This window comes from Musa acuminata, chromosome BXJ2-8 (genome assembly GCF_036884655.1).
Source record: "Musa acuminata AAA Group cultivar baxijiao chromosome BXJ2-8, Cavendish_Baxijiao_AAA, whole genome shotgun sequence".
Classification (NCBI taxonomy): domain Eukaryota; kingdom Viridiplantae; phylum Streptophyta; class Magnoliopsida; order Zingiberales; family Musaceae; genus Musa; species Musa acuminata.
In genome coordinates, this window is record NC_088345.1 from 36,846,593 (window position 1) to 36,867,783 (window position 21,191).

A 21,191-nucleotide genomic window follows, 5' to 3' on the forward strand; every position below is an offset into this window, starting at 1 on the left:
AAGCTAGCTAAGGCGAGGTATCAATGCATGTTCGTGATCGATAAGGACGAAAAAATGTTATATAATAACAAAGGGAGTAAATAGAGGTGCTACTAGAGGGCGATGGGATATGGCGACCATTGGTGAACGTACCTAGTGATGTGAAAGCATAACTAATAATGCTTGAAATAATCATTTTATCATTGATAGAATCAATAATTCTACATGTGTTATATCTTATGTTAATAAAATCAACGACATTAAGGTAAATAAGATTAAATGATTCACTTTCATAATTATCAGAATATTAATATAATTTTTTTAAATTTAAGAACCCAAATGCTAAGAGGATCTAATTAGGATAATATGTAAATAACGCATGAAGACTTAACCATCATATTATATATAAAAAGAGAATATTACTATTTCAAGAAGATCTCATAAAGCCATGCCAATGTCATAAACAAACAATCAAAATGGTCTAAAATAGTAAATGCATTTTGATTTCTAGAGAAGACGACAAACCAACATGCAATTTTTCTCACGTAGTAACTTTTTAGTTCTTTAAGAAAATGTACGTCTAATTTGCAACAATGATATAAAGAATTCGGGATAAATTTCTTATTGGTGCAAGCTGATAGCATATAAGATTTTCTCAACTATATGAGAAAATCTCTCTACTGTTGAGAAAAATCTTCCCTCCTAATCTGTATAAATAGGAGAGGGACATGTTAATGTATTCAAAAAGATCTCATAAAGCCTATGCCAATGTCATAAACAAACAATCAAAACTGCCTAAAATAGTAAATGCATTTTGATTTCTAAAGAAGACGACAAACCAACATACGATTTTAACTTTTTATTTCTTTAAGAAAATGTACGTCAGTATTTGCAACAATGATATAAGGAATTCATGGTAAATTTCGCAGATAAGATTTCCCAGGAAATCTCTTTATTCTGTTGAGAAAAATCCTCCCTCGTTCCCATTTCTCTATTCTGTTGAGAAAAATCCTCCATCCTAATCTGTATAAATAGGAGAGAAACATGTTAATTTTGCTTACGATTCACCACATCCCTTGCCTCTACAAAGCAAAGAAGAGGGAAACTCTTTCCTCTGCTGCAGCTTCCTCTTCTATTGCAGCTTCCATCTCTATTGCAGCATCACTGTAGCTTTCTCCTTTGTTGCACCTCGCTACAGCTTCCTCCTCTGCTGTAACATCACTACAACATACATTGCTGCAGCTTTCTTCTATTGTAGCTACCGCCATCGTCGTCGCAACCACAACAATAACAACAGCAGCAACAACGATCTGCTCTTGCCCTACTCACGAAGCCTCTAGCTCGTAAATTGTTTACTTTGCATCGATCCAAGATTAGTATTCTTGACAGGAGCACCATCTTGCGGAGGCATGATAACAGATAAAATTTTCCCAACCATATGAGAAAATCCTCTATTCTGTTGAGAAAAATCTTTCCTCATAATTTGTATAAATAGGAAAGGGACATGTTAATGTATTCAAACTTCTTCAATAATTCTTCTTTATCTTCTATTCTTTCCAATATAAACAACTCCATTCTTGATTTGAGATCAGGCCAACAAAACTGGAAGCCTTTCTATATTGGGAAATCTACCATAATTATAATGCAAATATCCCAGATTCCTCCTCATCCTCAATCACAAAGAGAATTAATGAAGAGATAAAAACAAAAAATAAAGTTCTAATAAATTATAACTTATCAACATACCAACAATGATACCATAAAAGTTATTATACACATGACCGGTGTTGGCAGATGATTGCATACATTCATTCCTGTCACAAATGTCATTTTATTACCAAGCAATTAGGCATGGCGCATCCAAGCCTAAGAAATATTCTCATTGATATAACTCTAATCACACGACAAATGAATAGCTACAGCAGATACATAATGCACAAATGAAAATTATGAATTCTTGTGATACATTCGGTTCCTATGAATATACAACATTGCACTAAAAGCAGAATGAATTAATTGAATGAGTTAAACCCTTTTTTCTAGAAACATCTTATACCAACACCAGTAGCAACTTTGGAGGGCCACATCATCCTTCAGATTTATACTGGTTTGCATGTATATGTAGACAGAACAATGACTAGGAACAATATAGTGTGCCTCGCTGAAAGCCTGTTGGTGGATGTTTCCTCACACATGCCTCCCATTCCAGATACTGAAATACCAAACTAGGGGGCATCAAAGATGCGGCAAAACTAAAGACTACCAGGTCATCACCAACTTGTGTGAGCATTTTTGTGACCATCAATCTTGGACAAACATTGGGTTAACCAAACACCTGATTCAACATCTGTGAGCAATTAGTGGCACATCGTTTAGAATTAGGAGGAAAGGTAGATAAAGACATACAAACATTTCATTAGAACCAAAGAAGAGATCTTATGACACTTGGTTTAAACATGAAACTTTATGGCTTGTTCTTCTTAGGACACTGACCTCACATCAGTTTGAATGATGGGCATCATTGGTCTAAATCACAAGCTTAAGGATCCAATTAATAGATCCTTAAATATCAAGCTTATAGAGAGGGATTTATTTAGTTGCTTACCATGTTGAGGTCAAAACAATCTGTTGTCAGTAGCACACATTACTATGAAGTTCCAGACATATTTGATTGTTGCATTTCCTCTTCCGATTCAATACCAAGATTCTCCTATTCAAAGACCTTGAGAAGTTTAAAAAAATGATTAATGAAAAGAATTACTAGACTACAAAAGAGTGAAGTAGAAATGATTGAGTTCCAACATGTTCTATACCCATATATGTCAAATTTATTTAAATAATGTTTTAGTTTATTGTCATCTTCAGCAGCTGGAATTTATTAAGATCAGTAACTTAGCCAAATTCCTATCACGTTAGGTTCATAAACTCCAGAATTGGCATCAAAATTCCAAGAGAGATATTGGTAATTTAAATTATAGTAATTATAATTATCACATGTTTATGTTTCAGAAAATGCAATAAAAGAATACACACTTAAATGTAATAACAAAACTAACTATTAATAATAATAATATAACACATTCATGAGATAATAATCTCGTGTAGAATACACAGCTAGTTATGAACAATATATTAATTTGTTAAAATATTAACATCATGATAATAGCCAATTTCAAAGATATTTAACAAGATAGACATTTTTTAGTTAATATGAAACATAAGCATAGTTTTATTATTTGAAACATCTCATTAAGTATTTGAAAGTGGAAATTGCAACACACTTTAGGTTGGAAAATCCTGATCAAGAGAGACCTCTGTGCGTGCCACACCTTTTTTTGTGTTTGACTTGTGCTACATGCTAATGGAAATATGGAGTCAATTCACACTCTTATAAGCATTTACCAAGCCTTAAGGATTATATGGCCATTATAGCCAAAAGAAAAATGTTCATAATGAAGAGCTTCTATCTTTTTCCCCGACTGGATCGGGTAAAGTTTTAAGGATACTATTAGACAATTGTTGTCCTCTCCCCTGGGGTATTTCTATTCTACACTTAGTGTCTCATAAATGGGGCTGTAGATTAGGACTTCTTATGATGAAAAGGTTCTTCTAACCAGATCGAGACATGATACTGTTTCACTAACTACTATAAAGCATGGACATAAACACAATATGACAGTCTTAAGAAGATGCTGTCCTGGTAAAGCCTATGAAGGACACAACAATGTAATGGACTTGGCACCTAATACATACATATTTTCCTTTTTTTTTACTTTAGGTTCATATGTTTGATACAGACAATTTGCATAATATATCAAAACATGTATTATAACAGTTCATTAGAGAAGCAAAAATGTTCACAAAATTTACCTCAAACACAAATATATAACAATAAAAAGTAAGCCAAAAGTCCAAAATACATCCATTTATCTATATTGGCATCTTAAAGCCTTTATGTAATTAAGTATCCTAAGCAAGGTTCGCCGTACCGTACCGTACCGGCGTTTCGACCCAGGCTCGGTACCGGTACGGTACGATATACCGCTCGGTACACCCAGGTGTACCGAGCGGTGCACTCACGTGTACCGAGCGGTGCACTCACGTGTACCGAGCACTGTACACTGCTACAGTGCTACTGTACATGCTACAGTCTCGGTACGGTACGGCGCGGTCCGCGTACCGCTGGCCTGTCGGACCGGTACGTACCGCCCGTACCGGGCGGTACAGTCCGGTACGACAAACCTTAATCCTAAGGTTGTAATACTTTATAAACGTGCAAATGATAAAAGATATGTTCTGAACTATTTGACAAGCGGAAAGTGTTTGACCAGTGTCGCATCAACTCAATGAACAATTTGAGGTGTCAATGCTTCATATATGCTTGAGGGGCTGCTTGAATTTATCAGCTATTTTGTCTATCCCTAACTATTGGCTTGCTTTAACATAGGTTACCAATACTATTCTAGACCACAAAAGCCATCTAGCCAAGAAACACTTCCAGGATATGGCAGTAGGAACAGCTGCCACCTGATAAGTTGTTGATGCAATTCTTAAATAAAAAAATGGGAGGAACGGGTAGAGGACAGAAGACACAACATATAGGCTTAAAGAGCCTTTGTTTGACTCGAAGTCCTCTACGTGCTCAGAGTGTCATCACAACCAAGGATTGACTTACCGAATCGTACCGCCCGGTACGGGCGGTACGTACCGGTCCGATAGGTGACCGGTACGCGGACCGCCCGCTACCGGGCGGTACACCCAAAAACCCTAATATCGGGCGGTAACGGTCGAAATTTCGACCGTTACCGCCCGGTACCACTCGGTAACGGTCGATTTCGATCGGTACCACTCGGTAACGGTCGAAATCGACCGTTACCACACTGTAGCAGTGCTACAGTGCTCCAACGGTCAAATTGACCGTTGGAGCCCTTTCTCCTCCTATTTAAACCAATCTTCTCTCCCCTATTTCATTATACTCTCTTAAACTCTCTCTCAAACCAATTTTCTCTCCCGTAATTGGTCAACGTTTGCATTGATTCATACGAAGGTCCGCAATAGACTCTCCTACAGACGGTTAGAGAAACTAGTATATGTCCATTATAACATGCGGCTAAAATTACGATGTGCTGAGTTGGATAAGGAGCCAGAGGAACCAGATATTGATCCCATTGACCTCCAATTCTACAACGAAGATTCAGAGCCAATGTTAGATTGGGTTGAAGCAGCAGAGAACCAAGAGGATCCTCTACTTGATGAGGCGGGAGATCCTCAGCGTCCTTCGCGTTTTATCACCGAGGCAATAGAAGAAGAAGAAGAAGCACAACCCCAACAGGTGGAAAATCCCCCTCGATTACAACATGGTATGAGTCAAACTGCTCGAGGAACTACCGATACCCAACGGTCACACTCGTCCGCCCAACGTGCAAAGGCAAAGGGGAAGGCAGTAGCATCAGTTGCATCGTTGGAAAGAATCGAGTCGGGCGACGAGACACCTTCACAATCACATTCTCTTTCTCGCTCGGTCCAGAGACATGATAGCAACACGGACAGCAGTGCCTCAACAGATGATGGCGGTGATACCGGGCAGTCGTTGGTCTCGTCTGCACAACTTGAGGGTGGTGAATGGACTGAGGAGCAATATTTTACACATGCCACTCAAGATTCAGATCATGGAACTCGACAAGGTACTGGTCAAGTTTATGCGCGGAAGGGAAAGGAGAAGGGGAAGGCAGTGGATGAATATGAACAAATGCGACAGAGCATACATGATATAGACACAGAAAGAGACTCATCGTATTCACAGCAATCGTATTATGGAGAATCATATGGGCAACAACAGTATGGTGATAGTTGGTCATCCTTCTCTGAGCAACAGCATGATACAGAACAACATCAATATATGCCTCAAGAGCTGCCTCGAACAAATATGATTCATGACGATCAATCTACGATCAGCACCACATTGATGCATCAATGGCATACGGTGTATCAATACACTATGTCATGGGATCAATTTCATGATTGGGTCCAACAAACGTATCATATTGATATGTATCGGATCGAGGACCCTGATCCACCACCCGTGGAGGCCCGTCGTTCGTTTTGGTGGTAGAATTAACAATCAGGTATATCTAGATATATGATTATTTAATTCATTTGAATTTTAGAGTTTATATTGTAACAAAATCGTACCGCCCGAAAAAGATATGTGATGCTATTCTTATCTAATTTACATTGATTTTGTCAAACTTATATTATTACTATATTTATTTGTAACTTGAAAACCTTATCCTAACTTTTTTTTTTATTTTCAGGTATTTTCGGAGGGTTAAATCGGTGAAATCGGGTGTACCGCTCGGTACACCTCGGTATACCGGTCGGTACACCCGTACCGTACCGTACCGAGCGTGGGTCGAAACGCCGGTACGGTACGGTACGGCGAACCTTGATCACAACAACAAAATGAAGCTGTAAGATCTTAACCAATGTTGGGCAGCATGGATTTTTTCTCTCCATTGAGCTATGTTTAGGGCAACAATACAAGTAGAAATATATTAATTGAAAAACCAATAAAAAAATCTCAAAGATCCATAACTAGCTAGGCAATGTTGAAAAGAAATATATCATCTCTTTTATTGCCAGACCAAGTTCACCATCCAAAAATGATGAACATAGACCACATATTACCTGTTTACTCTCCAAATGTGGAGAAGTTCCTTTTGCAGTGTTGGGGCATCCTGAATTATTTCTCCTTGGCTGTTTTTTCCTGTGTAGTGTTTGAATTCCATGGATAAAATTAATCATCAAACTTCCATGCCTTTTAGATTTGTTGTCATCCATCAAGTTGTTTGGACCCCATGTGTACATAACATATTTCCTCAGCTGGTTTAGTGTAAAACAAATGTTAGGTATGCAGTATGCTGAAGATATAAATCAGCAACTGTAATCTGTGTGTATACCTTATCCCAATTCTTCTGTGCATGTTTTTGTCTAACAATATTTCTCATTGCAGTATCTTCATGGCGAAGTTTAATAATTCTAGCCTCAAACTGACACAGAATGAAATGTAAGAGTGTTGGGAGTCACCAAATCAGTAATCAAGAATTCAAGATATATGTATGTAAATTGCAATCATATAGAGGAACTCAATGATTTCCATCCCAGTCAATTGTATGACAAGGATCAGCTATCATAAAACTTTAATAGACTTAATGGTGGATGCAAGGTTGCACTGATCTAGATAGAAGAAGTATTCAAGAAAACTAATAATGACACTACAAATAGTAGACATACAATCACTTTCATATCAAACTCTTAAAGTTCACAATCAGATCAGTTATGTCAATAGGCGTTTGGGCAATCCTCCATGTGCTCAGGCAAAAAGAGGCAGGCCAACTTTGATGGGCCCTGTACAGGTGCCTTCAACTGAACCCAAGGGCTCGCCTAGGCTGGCTCCGATTACCCAAACCACCCTACCTGATCCAAACCCAATTTCCCCAGCTCCCCTCACAACCCTATCTAAATGTGATCTCCCACACAGCACAATTAGTCCCTCCATCCAGCCACATCCAACATACCAGTCATTGACCATCCACCATCAGCTTTTCGCCGCCAGCTGCATCTCCTCTATCCATCTGGTACTCTCCTCATCTCGCCCTTCCCTCTTCTATTTCCTCTCTCTCTCTCTCTCTCTCTCTCTCTCTCTCTCTCTCTCTCTCTCTCTCTCTTCTCTTTCGTGTATGTTCCACCATCTTAGCCTTTTCTTTCCTCTTCCCTCTTCCCTCTTCTTCTCTCCCCATCACCAATGACAACCAGCACCCCACATTGTAGTCGCCTTCTCTTCCATTTTCTATCTCCTCTCTTTTCCCTCCCTGTTCTCTCCGCCCCTCTCTAATGTCTGGCACCACTTGTTGTTGCCCTATTTTTGCCTTCTCTCTCCTCTCTTCATAACTAACAATGGAGGCTGCAGTTGTCCTCCACTGCCCTCTTTCATCTTCTCTCTGCTGCCTCTTATTTCCTCCCCTCTTCTTTCCTATCTCTATGGCTTATTTAATCAATTTGACATGGAAATTGAAACTACAATACAAGGACAATAACAATTGAAGGTACATGGGAAGAACATCATCAAAAAACGTTAAAAAGGATCTTGGATGGAATTATCATTATTTAAAGGATCCACAAAAGGGTAATACTATCACTTGCATAATATGTGATAAAACTATTAAAGGTGGAGTATCTTGAACAAAACAATATCAAGTTTTTTTGTTGATTTAATGATATAAAACTTGTGTTTTGTTTGAAAATTTTGTTTCAATGATAATTTGTTTTCAATTGTATTTTAAACTTTTTTGTAGGGTAAGCATTTAGTTTTACTCAAGCAAGCACCTAAGTGAATAACTAGTGCCTCGGACAATAAGAGACCTTAACACTTTATAACATTGTGCTATTGGCAACAGTGGATTATATATTGAAGGCAATGTCAAATATAGATTATCTTATTTAACCAGGAATATTGTTCATGACATCACTAAAAAGCATTGATATATGCATCTGGCATCACTACTGCATTAACAGTGTGCAACTATATTGATAAGGCACATCTCACTGTAATTTGAAAATGACTGTGTCAACCGGGCATTTTGATCTACTGTAGAACACATAATTGTTGAAATCTTAAAATCACATGTATATTGACATCTTAGTATACATGACATGATTTACCACTCCAGTTACACTTAAAATAGAAAGTACATTGACATATTCAAGGTTTAGCTACAAGGTTTATTTTACATGAGACAAATGAAATCTTTCAAGGAGCTTAAAATGAATTTAAGCTAAATTTAGCATGAGAGACAACAAAAAGTTGTAACTTGCACATTTGCAATTGACAAAGAAACACTTGAAATGAATCACTAATGAGAAGAAGTTACCTGGACCAAGAAGAAAAGAAAAATTGCAAGGCTAATAGCATAAAGACCTCCAACATCCGCAAGGAAGCCCACTGCAAGTATTAAAAACAAAGCAACCTTATGATTGTGCAGGATGTATAAATTTGCAAACAGGTTTAAACACGACAAGCTTTGCATAAACCATGTAAATGACAACAGAAGGGTTTTGTTTTTCCATTAAGCAAACCAAGTAAATCAGAGTTTAGAAAAGGCTAAACCAGAAGTTCTTTGCCTTTCCCTACTACATAGGTAATATAATGCAAAATAGTAATTCAAGAACCAACACCCTGAGATTGGATTGCATTTATCACTGTCAAAGCATATGGTATGAATTCTTTCAGGAACATTAATAATTAGATGAGTAGCTCTTTCTTATAATTTCATCAAGCAGAGATGGTAAATATCAAAATTTCAACAGATAATAACACAAAAAGAAAACAACCTAAGAACCGACCTGTTGATACATTGAAAAATTATTCCGGTATTGCCTGAAAAAGCAAAAGCAATGAAGCCAGAACAGGCTACAAGAGAATTAAATCACATTATTACTTCAATATGTTATTAGTATAATGAATCTCAAGGCCTTTATCAAATCTTTATCAAACAAATTGAAATTATAGGGAAGGCTTCTTAAGATTACAATTCCTATAAAGACTAAAGGCATGTTAGGCTTATGGTAACAAATTTTGCTCTGATACATATCGGATGATATTTATTGGTCTGGACTTGAACCAGCATGTGGACCATGGCCTTTCATCCAGTCCGATCTGGTAAGCAGGTTAGTGGAAGGTAATCCGCAAAACCTGAGCTTACCGCTCAGTTCAGACTTGTTACAGCAAGCCCACCCCTGGTTCATTCTCTATCTCTCTCATCGCCAAAGAAATTATTGTTTTTTTTAAGTTGACTTTTGACAGTTATCATCATCTTTTTAACACTGTTATTGCTGTCGTTTTATTAATACCTCTCTCGACATCTGTCACTGGTTCTCTTTGGATTTGCCTTTCAATGCCTCCTGCTTGTCACCGCTGACTGTTACTGGCACTTCCCACTGTTCATCACTGTCACTGCTGTTGCTGCCCACTCAGTAGGTTTTGTCCTCTTCTCCTCGTTCTACCCTTCTCCTATTCCGCTCCTTTTCCCCTTCTTCTCCTCCACATTTTCTCCCTCTCCAATTGCTTCTTGGTGTTGGTGTATCCTCCAACCCCTTCACATTGTTGACCGATATGCTAGTATGTCATATGCCAATATGCCGGTTTATATTGCACCTATGGTGGTACGGTGTCTGGTATTATGATTTAAAACCATAATTAGGGTATCCAAAGTTTCTACTAGTTGTGCATAATGAGATTTAAAACCAATGATTAGGCTATTGAGAATGTGGTGATGTAGAATAGGGTAGAGAAATAAAGAGAGATCAAGAGAGGTGTGAGATTAGAGATTAGAAAGGAGAGAAGGAGAGAAGTGAGATTAGAGATTAGAAAAGAGAGAAATAGACTAGAAGAGAAGATGCAATTCTTTTTCATTCAAATATGAAGTGTCTCATCTATTGACAAGATTTATAGGGGTTTAGAAGCCTTAGTATAATCAATGTAGGCAATGATTCCCAAGAGTAACCTCCTAAGGAATTTATATGCCTTTAAGAAAGGCCAAATGTGACTTCTAGGAGACCTAAACAGATTTAAAACAACTTATTACAACTTAGAAGAAAATGAGTTCACTTAATACAAGAGTGCACTTAATACAAAAGTAAAGTCCCAAGGTTACCATATAGAAAACCCAAAAGATTTTTCAATTTTCCACACAACTCTTAGAGTTTCTAGACCAATTAATTGATGAATATTTGCTGATTTCTTTACTTAGAATAAACTTCTCGGAAATCCTTTATAAAGCTAGATGATTCTCCAACATGTGGTCTATGTCTCAGTCCCTACTTTAATGTCGGACTTAATTCCATAATTAATGAACTTAAGAGAAGCCATAAGATGGTGATCAATACTTTTTAACTAAGGTCATAGAATACAATAAACAAAAACAATTGACAATGCTAAGGAGTTCTATTATCAAAAGAAAATTGAGATGAACAAGGAAAATGGATCATCGTTAGAGCCTACTCGAGGAGAATTAAGCTTAATAAGTGCTTGCTAAGTCAACATGAAGCTTTTTTTATTCACCAATGCTTTTAGTGGTTGTTTTGAGCCTATGATGGAGTTATCAAAGATATATAGTGCTTATTTTGTGGTCAATACTCTCAGCAAGATTATTACTAGCATACTTGGGAAATAACCGACTTGATCAAGGTAATACAATTAATTAAACATAAGAGAAACATAAAGAAGATAAAAGCTAGTACAACATAAATAAAAGAAAACTAAAAAAGGAACTTTAAAGAATTTCACGGAATAGCTAGAAATTTTTAACCACATGGAGTTGGATTATGCCATCTATTTTGCTGTTATCTTCAACTATGATTAGAACTTATACTTCAAAGATTCCAAACCCCAAATATTCCCACCCACCCTTTTCGAAATTCTGGGGCATTATCTGTGACACACACTATTAGCTATGAGCAGGCAGGATCCCAGTCTCCACCAATTACTCAGCTCTAGCAACCCTCCATTGACCTTACCAGCCTACAAACTTGTTCAATATCTATATATCAACAAGATGTTAAATTTTGGCTGAATGAACCTTTTAAACAATTGAATAGGCAGTCCACCAATTTTTAAGTTCAACTATGGAGCTAGCATGTCAGTTATATTAATCCCAGTGGCCTAGAAGTGACCTCTTGAACACCAAATTTGAAACTATTTATAGACTTTATTATAGTATAAAAAAACTGCAGCATAATAATTGCACCATACTAGTCCATAGAGTGTACTAACTGTACCGATCGATGCTGACATATTAGAAATTTTTATATCTTCAGTGGTCTACTAAAGCATACCATACTGCACAGTTGGTACCTATACCAATCAGATAAGATTTTGGTACAATTATGGGCAAAGGTGCCAGTTATAAACCTTTGACTTTATGCACTAAAACAATTTTATCAAGCTAATTAAGTCACCTACAAAGTTTTTTATAAGTTTAAGGAAATTATGCTATTCATGTAATTTATTTGAATGATTACTTTTTTATTTCAAACAATACCTAGTTTGTCTAGCTATCATTATAATCATGCTTTAGGCATCAAGTAATCTTTCAGGTTCTTGGAAAGTTAAAAGAAACTATGCTGCAAATCATTTAAAAGAATAAATTTCTACAATCAAACTTTACCTAAATAGTTTTTTTCCCAGCTTTATTGTGTTTATGCTTTAGGTTTTCCAACTTTTCCATGTTTTACATCTGAAACTCTGATTCAAGGGGCAAAACCAAACTAGCATTGAGAAAATGTTGATTTTATCTCTGATTCTTCCCTCTACTTAGTTCCAACATCTTTCCATATAAAGTTCTTTTATCTCTGATTCTTCAAATTTAGATAAAAATTTCATGAAAATATATGTGAGCTTATACACAAATCCAAATACTTCAAATTTGTACGAATCCATAATCCTAGAAGGAAGTTGATTTTACATCTGAAGTAAAAGTTGCTTACCAGTGGTTGGCATTCATTTTTCTTCAACTATTAAAAGAGATATTTTCAGACAATCTTCCTTGTAATCATCCTGAAGCCCTGATTTTAACATTTTAAAAGTTAAAACTAGTAGGATTTTTTCCATGCTATCTTGAATGTCCAAGGATGCAAACAAATCTGCATCCCATCCATGGAAGTGCACAGTAAATCCTGAATATTTCACCATAATGAAAAGAAACAAGAAAAGGCATTACATCTAACCATAATGATGACCTATATCATGCTAGAAAACCAAAAGGGCAATTTACATTATATTTTTAATTGGTTAGCTTCTAGCAGGATTTAAACAAAAGGGAGATGTTCAGAAACAAGCATGGATAATTTATCAAAAAACATTTACATACATATACAAATAATAACTATCTTACCAATTCCCATCATATTTTCCTTGTTGATCTCCACAATATAATCAGAAAGATAGCTGATGAACAGTGTAGTATTGACTAAACCATTCTTCGAACCTTGAAGGGAAGCTTGGAGATCACTAGCTTCAGAAAAAGATGATCCAGAGATAAAGTCATGAAAGAGAGGCTGTATGAGTTTTAAGTTGTTCAAATTGTTATACACCTGAGGAAACAAATGGATCCTCAAAACATTCACATCTGACCCTCTGAAGGTTTTGGGCTCATCATTTGTGTATGTATCTGATATCATTGTACCAGTGACAAAGCTAACATGATTACCATCAGCATGGTCCTTTGCTGAAAGGTTGAACCGGAAACCTACAGAAATGGCAGGATCATTTGGGAGGTCAACAAACTGCCATGAAATATAATGATTTCTTCGAGGAATCTGACAACTGTTGCATTTAAGAGATATAGTAGGACCACTGCTTGTGTTTTGGCAATTATATTCTACATACGTTGACAAAGGATAAACTCTGTAGTCAATAGAGCCAACAGTTCCAATCACCAGGGAATCAAGGCCACGTAAATGAGAACAGCTCATGCTAGAAATAGTGGTTATATTAAATTCCAAGTCATTGACAAACGAAAGTAGATCTGGGGCATTTGCAGGTCTGACTCGATGCACTTCGATGCTCCACTTAGTAATAATCTGATACAGCAACCTGTCATAACAGTTGAGTCATCTTACAGTGATGCTAAACAGATGTAAACTTTTCAATAAAAAAATAAAACATGATTAATAAAATCAATAAGCCTTGAAAGAACATACTCAAGTAGAAAAAGTCATGTGTCACTTACGCAGACAACAGACCAACGAAGAGTATCCAGCTTGCTACAGAAAATGTTCCACCCAGTTCTGTTTTCCTTTTTATCACCACCTTGTTGTCATCCTATATCAAAATGGAATGACCAAAGTGATACTAGAAAATGTTCAACCCATCTACAAAGAGTTTTTTATTAATAGAAATTGAACCAAAAACAGTTCAGTCAGAACTGATTGGTCTGTACAGGGTGCATACCAATACCATACTTGCCCAATCTGGGAATCGATATTGTAACTGAATCTTTAATCCTTGTATAAAGCAATATTTTTAGTTATGTGAAGAGCATTCAGATCTCTTTGTGATCTCTTAGTGAAGTTTTTATTGGTCTTTCTATATCTTCTCACACCAATAATTCTAATTGGGTATCTTATCTAATAACAACATCATCAGTTTTTTTTGGACATGTTCATGACATCTTAAATGGTTTTCCCTTATTTTATCTTCTATCGGGGCCACACTTTATTATTAGTGAATAAAAACATTCCTTCATATTTTCTAGTAACTTCATACACTCATCTCAACATTTTATCTTAGCTGCACAAACTCTTTACATTTGTTCTAAAATTGTCCAACACTTTGATCTAGGAAGTATGACTGGGCTAAAAATTATCATATATTTTTTTTCAATTTAAGGGGCATAGGACAATCACACAATACTCTCAATGCCCTTCTCTACTCTTTAATTTCTAGTCCATATTGTGTTATGCTGAGCCCTGATATTCATGAGTTACACTTTAAAAGCTTAATGCAGTTACATGAAATAACTCTCTGATTCAACATTTCAACAAACTAAAACAACAATGCTAACAGAAACCTTTCAATCTCAACTATCTTTTGGCAACAAGGCAACTTTTCAGTCATCTTTCAGCCTAACCCTATGGTTAAACTACTCCTTTTAAGAGATTTCTATTGGGAACTCCTTTTTGCTATATATTCCTAAGATACCCCTCTACAAATAGACATAAATGCCCTCAACTTATCACTTAATTTCGATAAACTCTTCCCACTCCTTTCATACCTCCTCTTTTTCTTCTCCTAATCGCCAGAGGGAATGCAACTAAGGTTTCGACATCGGTGCTCACAGGAATGATTGACTGGCAAATGAAATGGGTTATATAATGTAATGGTAATTGAGTGATTGTGGAAAATAATGGTATGATTGATAATTGAGGTGTTGTATTTAGTAAAATTATATTTTATTATTTCTTTAGGTGGTTTTATCAAGAAGGGGGGCTGCCAATAGCAAAAGGGGGATTGCCAATAGCAATCTCCCTCCTTTATGATATTTTTCATCAAGACACAAGGCTCCAAAGGATGGTAGTTGTTTATAGCAGCTTAAGCTGAACAATTTTCTCTTAATGTCCATTTATTTCATTGCAATCTGCAAACTCTTCAGGTTAATCCTTAAATCTATCGTCCAAAGTGACTAGGAAACATGCCACTTCTGTCAACAAACTCCATCATAGTATTAGGGGAACAGCAAGAACCAAATAGTCAGGTGCATACCAGACAGAGTGAGGTAGTCTTACTCTGTAACAAACCTAACTTCATCACAGTTCTAGACATCAAATTATTAGATTCAGAAGATGGAATATGAACATGCATCTGAGATTTCCGACCTACATAATTAGAGGTGAAAACAGAAAAAGAGATGCTGACCAGCCAATGTTTGGTATCGTAGAACGTGTCGAAGCGGCTGATCCACCAGCGGAGTCGGAACCAGAAGCTGCGGCCGTTATCGACCCTGGTGAAGCGCAGCGCGAGGCAGAAGGCGAGCCAGACGAGGAGGAGCACGAGGGTGGCCTCCAGCAGCACGGCCTGCGACTGCGTGAAGCGCTTGATGTCGTCGATGGGGAGGACGGTGGTGAGGAAGGTGGGCGCGGGCGACACCCCGGAGCTGACCATCCAGTCGCCGCCCGTCTCGAACAGCGCGCAGCTCCCGTTCACCAGGTATCGCCCCGGGTTGCACGCGCACAGCGTCCCGTTGTACCGGAACGCCATTGCCGGGCACCCGCCGCTCCCGTTCACCTCCATCTCCTCAGACGAATTGGGAGCAAGAAGGCTTCGTCATCTGAAGAAGAAGGAAGAAAGGGGGATTCGATTTGTTGAGGGTTTTCGAACGAAAGGGGGAGGAGAAGCCACCCGTCCCTGGATCAAGTCATTCAGCAGCAAAAATGATGGGCGTGAAGACGGGTTTTGGCTTACGGTGGTATTTATTTGTTTGAGCTCGATGGAGTAGCGAAGCACCGAGATGACTTCTATTTGTCAGCTTCCTCAGCGGGAAGCATTCGGGCCGATGCTTGGCGTCCGCGCAAATTAGTAATATAAAATTAGCTCAAATAAAAATTAGACGAATTTTAAAAAAAATAATAAAATGTTCCTACTTAAAAATAATAATAAAATAGTTGATAAACTATTTTATCCATTTACTCTGGACAGCTAAGTTATTATTTTTTATTCAAAACAGTAACTTTTGGATATCTGTTCAGTAAGACTTTATAAACCCATTCATGTTGGTATAGTTCCCTGCTGATTTGATATTTTTTTATTAAAGAGGCCTACAAAGTGGTTGGTACAATGTATGATAAACCTGCTGTCATATGAGTGCTGATCTCCTTCTTTTTGTTTCTCTTTGCTTCCGTACGTGGATTGCTACTGTTCTTCTTGTTTATATTGTACTTTCATGAAAGCTACTGTAGGGTGGATCTTATTTTGATGAAATATTTTTGGTTGATGATATTCACGTATAGATCGTTGAATCTCGGATTTTGATGATGAAACCAATTGATAAGTATTTATGTTTTAATCTGCGTTTTGAGTGACGTGGGATGCTTCGATCAGGATGAGATAATTAAACCAGAAAAAATCATGTTGAGCCAGAGGAACATATCAAAAGATTGGATGTCGGACCGGAGGATCGGTCGACGCATCGATAGAAGGCTTCGGGCCATGGATTCGAGCATCGGGCCAAGAAGAGCAGATATTGTACCAAGGATATCGGAGTTGCGGAGTCAACTGACCGATTGGGTAATAGGCCGTAAGAGAGGACGATGCGCCGAAGAATCAGATGAAGCGTCGAGAGACTAATAACCTGCTAGACAATATGATTAATGCTTAGTATTAATTGTCTAGATCGAAGTGTATTTTACATGTGCAGGATTAACTACGATAGTAAGGCATGAAGCAAAATGAAGTCCCGAAGTCAAGGACGCAATTTCATTAGGAGTTCGAGAGTTTGTTGGAAGTCCGGACGTTCATCGGAAGTTCTATCGTAACCAGCCGAAAAGTCTCAGAGCTTACTAGAGAAGCTCGTCGAAACTCGCCAAGAAGATTATCGTGAAGTCTAAGAGCTTGCTGGGAGTCCGTTGAAAGCTCACCGGAAGAACCAAGATATAGAAACTTGTTTAGCTTGGCAAATGTCTTAGGAATCGTAGTTAGCACGTAATTGGATTTGGATTTAGGTCAATCCAATTAGGGGCTAGCTAGGCCCATTTAAGACTATGTTGGGCCTAATGAGAGGCCTAAACAGTGCCACAAGAAGTAGCACCTGTTAAGATCAAGAGCACTAAGAGGGGGGGGGGGGGGTGAATTAGTGCAGCGGAAAACTTTCGACGATTTAAAGTGACATTCGTACGATAAAAATAATTTCGATAAGAAAGCCAATTTGAAAATTACTTTAACATAGATTAGGGGAAGTGTAATTAAAGTAAAGCTATAGAGGCAGTTTGTAGTTAAGATAGAAAACAGAAAGTAAATGCAAACCGAGATTTAAAGTGGTTTGGTCAATCTTGACCTACATCCACTTTTGGCTTCCTCCTCCGATGAGGTCACCGACGTCCACTAAAGGCCTTCCTTCAATAGACGAAGGCCAACCACTCTTTTACAGTTTCACTCCTTTTAACGAGCTTAGGAGACAACCCTTACAGAATTTTCTCTCCTCTCTTGAAAGATCAAAACTTGGAAGAAAAGAGGGAGGAGAACTTCTAGCCTTCATAACACTTTTGAGCTCTAAAAATCACATAGTAAGATTGGATTTTCGGTACCCTTTCATGCAGGAAAGGGTGGGGTATATATTGGCCCCAAATTGGTTTGAATTTGGAGCTAAAAAATGTCATCTCCTAAATTTCCGGGGTCCTAGTGATACTACTGCCAGACTGGGCGGTATGACTGCCTGATAGAGCTTAGAGACTGAGCTCTGGCGGTGCCACCACCTGACTGGGGTGGTTCCACTGCCCAGTCTTGCTCGAAGACTGAGCCCAAGCGGTGCCACCGCTTGACTAGGGTAGTTCCACTACCCAGCTTTCTTGGGAGACTGAGCTCCTGGGCGGTGCCACCGCCGACCCAAGCGGTGCCACTGCCAGCCAGGAAATATGGGTCCGAATTGGCTGATCCATTTAGCCCAATTTGGGTCTATCAAGGGCCCAATTGCTCCCAGATTAAATTAATGGGATCACCTCCTATTCCTAGCTTAATCTACATGCTAACTATGATATTTCTTAAGACATTTACTATAACTTGCTCTGGTGCGTCAATCGCTTCTTCCGGCGAGCTTTCGACGAACTTCCGGCGAATATCTAACGAACCCTCGGCGATACTCCAGCGAACTTCTAGCAAACTACTAGACTTGCGATGATCCACTTAGCGAGTTCTGACGAGCTTCTTTGGCAAGCTTCTAGACTTCTCGGATTTATTCTCGCAGAACCTCCGACGACTGTCCGGACTTCCGTCGAACTCTCGAACCCCCAACGTGATCATGGTCTTAACTTCGGCGTAACTCCTACTGCTTGTCTTACTTCCATCATAGTTAATCCTACACATGTAAAACAATTTTCGATCTAGACAATTAATACTAAGCATTAATCAAGTTGTCCGGCATGTCATTGGTCCCTCAATGCTTCGTCCGATTTTTCGGCGCATCGTCCTCTCCTATGGCCTATTGCCCAATTGGTCAGTTGACTCCGCAACTCCGATATCCTTGGTGCAATACCCGCTCTTCTTGGCCCGATGCCCGAGTCCACGGCCCAAAGCCTTCTATCGATACGTCGACCGATCCACCGGCCCGACGTCCAATCTTTTGACATGTTTCTTTGGCCCAATATGATTTTTCCTGCTTTAATTGTCTCATCCTGATCGAAGTATCCTGCATCACTCAAAACGCAGATTAAAACATAAACATAATTATCAATTGGTTTCATCATCAAAATATGAGATTCAATAATCTTCCCCTTTTTGATGATGTCAACCAATTGATGACAGAGTTAAACTTAACTCCCGAAGTTTAAACAAACTCCCCCTATCAATATGCCATATTGATAGAACCTTGAATTCAAATTGAATTCAAGTCATTGCAATATTCATCATGAATACTTGCAACACGTCATCATGAACTTATACATAAACTTATGCATAACATCATACCTCTCCCCCTTTGTCATCAACAAAAAGGAGAAGTCCAACTATTCTTATGTTTGGAATATAGGTTCAACTCATTGCATGAAAAACATAATATCTACTTTTATTATCATGCAGTTTTGAAGCTAGAAAATTTAACAAGTTTTACATCATGCTTAGAACATTCAAGCTATTAAGTTTTAGATATGCAAGTTTTACAATATACAAGATTGCACTTTTGCTTCTTTTGAGATAGCAACTTCTACATCATGCAAGCTAGCAAATTAGAGGTGTTCAAGAAGGCAACTCTTACTTCTTGAAGTATGCAAGTTGCAAGCTAGCAAATTTTTTACTTCTCATACAATGTTTGAGCTTGCAATTTTGCTTCCGTTGCAAAGTGCAAGATTATCATGTTTAGGATTTTGAGATAGACAAGATAGCATATTTTTATATTTTTTTGAGATTTCAAGCTAGCAATTATCGGTGATGTTCAAGATAGCAATTTCTTCCCTTTTGAGAAGTGCAATTTTTTCTTTCATCTTGAATTGTGCAAGCTAGCTAGTTTGCCTCTTTTCATGATGTTCACACTAGAAATTCTTGCTCCCCCTTTGTCATTGTCAAAAAGAAGGGAAGACCCTTATATCAATTTTCAGATTATAACAAAGGAAAGTATCAATCTTATTTGTGTATCATTATATATTCAAATTAAAACATACACAATTTCAAAAATCTTATTTTTCATTCACGATACCGAAAAATAAATCAATCATCATTAATGAGCATATCATACATGATACTCAAATATTAAAATTTTTAAGCATTTATCAACATGTTGATCATGATACCAAACATTCATCATTTAAAGCATTCATGATACACATCATATGCAATACATCATTTACATCATTATCATAAGTATTGCATACATCATTTCAAATTCATGAATATTTCATCATTGCATGTATTATACCAAATCATAAAATATAAATCATCATTACATGCATGATTCTAAATCATCATTCTATCAGAAAATGATAATTATTGATTTTTACATTATTTCAAAAAAATCAAAGTGTTGCATGCATTTTTATCTAAGGCAAAAATTATATTGTTGCATGCATTTTTATCTAAGGGAAAAATCATAGTGTTGCATGCATCATTCCAAAACATTTCCAGCCATGCAAGCCATAAATACAAAGAAATCATGTCATGAAGGATAAAATCATTTTAATACCAAAAGACATTATTCATATAGTAAATATATTTTTTAAATAAAATATCAAGAAAAATCATAGGAGTACAAAGAAGAGATCTTGTTTTAAAAGAAAATCAAGTAATAAATCCAAGAACTCACAAGGAAAAATCATGATTCATTTAGAAAATCTCCTCTTAAGAAAATATCAAGTAGAATCATAGGAGATTGATTAATGAGAAATTTTGATTCGTCATGAAATCTCATGCATCGAATGTCGAGAAATCAAAATGACGATTCATAAAAAATCACAAGTTATATTCAATTCATGAATACTGAAAGAACATTCAAGATTCATTTGGATAATTTTTCTTCTTTAGTAAATGACAAGAAGAAATATGGGAGTTAAAAAAAAATAAGATCTTGATTCATAAGCAATTTCAAGTTATAAATCATGAGAAATCAAGATCATAATTTCGATAAAGATTTATTCAAATTTAAATCATTAAAATTATTTTCATAGTCCAAGAGATTCATAAAAGTGATATAAATGGATTCATTAATCTCCCTTTTGGAAAAATTGAGAAAGTAGGAAAATTAAAATTTTCTAGGAGAAACCTTTTTTCTTTTTAGTTGTTTCAATTCATGTGATTTATTTCATTTATGCCAAGTAAACACATGCATCAATATTTAAAACCAAAAAATAAATTTCATCAGGAAAACCATCAAGACCACTAAATCACAAAAATCATCATTTACAACCTTAAAATCTCATGCATAAAATCGTCAATCATGTTATCAAAGTATTTAATATTT

At 37.1% G+C, this 21,191-nt stretch overlaps 1 protein-coding gene across 7 annotated transcripts; it reads right to left on the bottom strand.

The window, feature by feature from the left end:
- Window positions 1-1,905: 1,905 nt before the first annotated feature.
- Window positions 1,906-15,998, bottom strand: LOC135619421 (uncharacterized). Of its 7 annotated transcripts, none has more exons than XM_065121416.1 (8): window positions 15,452-15,998; window positions 13,767-13,858; window positions 12,930-13,630; window positions 8,910-8,980; window positions 6,939-7,028; window positions 6,667-6,861; window positions 2,585-2,689; window positions 1,906-2,314 (listed from the first exon to the last, which is right to left on the bottom strand). In XM_065121416.1, exons 1-7 carry the CDS (start codon window positions 15,824-15,826, stop codon window positions 2,627-2,629), a joined length of 1,587 nt encoding a protein of 528 aa, XP_064977488.1. In that variant the 5' UTR covers window positions 15,827-15,998; the 3' UTR covers window positions 1,906-2,314; window positions 2,585-2,626. The 7 variants fall into 7 exon arrangements, with proteins under 7 accessions (XP_064977488.1, XP_064977489.1, XP_064977491.1 ...); XM_065121417.1 differs by having other exon boundaries at window positions 1,906-2,326; XM_065121419.1 differs by lacking the exon at window positions 2,585-2,689.
- Between the last annotated feature and the right edge of the window lie 5,193 nt (window positions 15,999-21,191).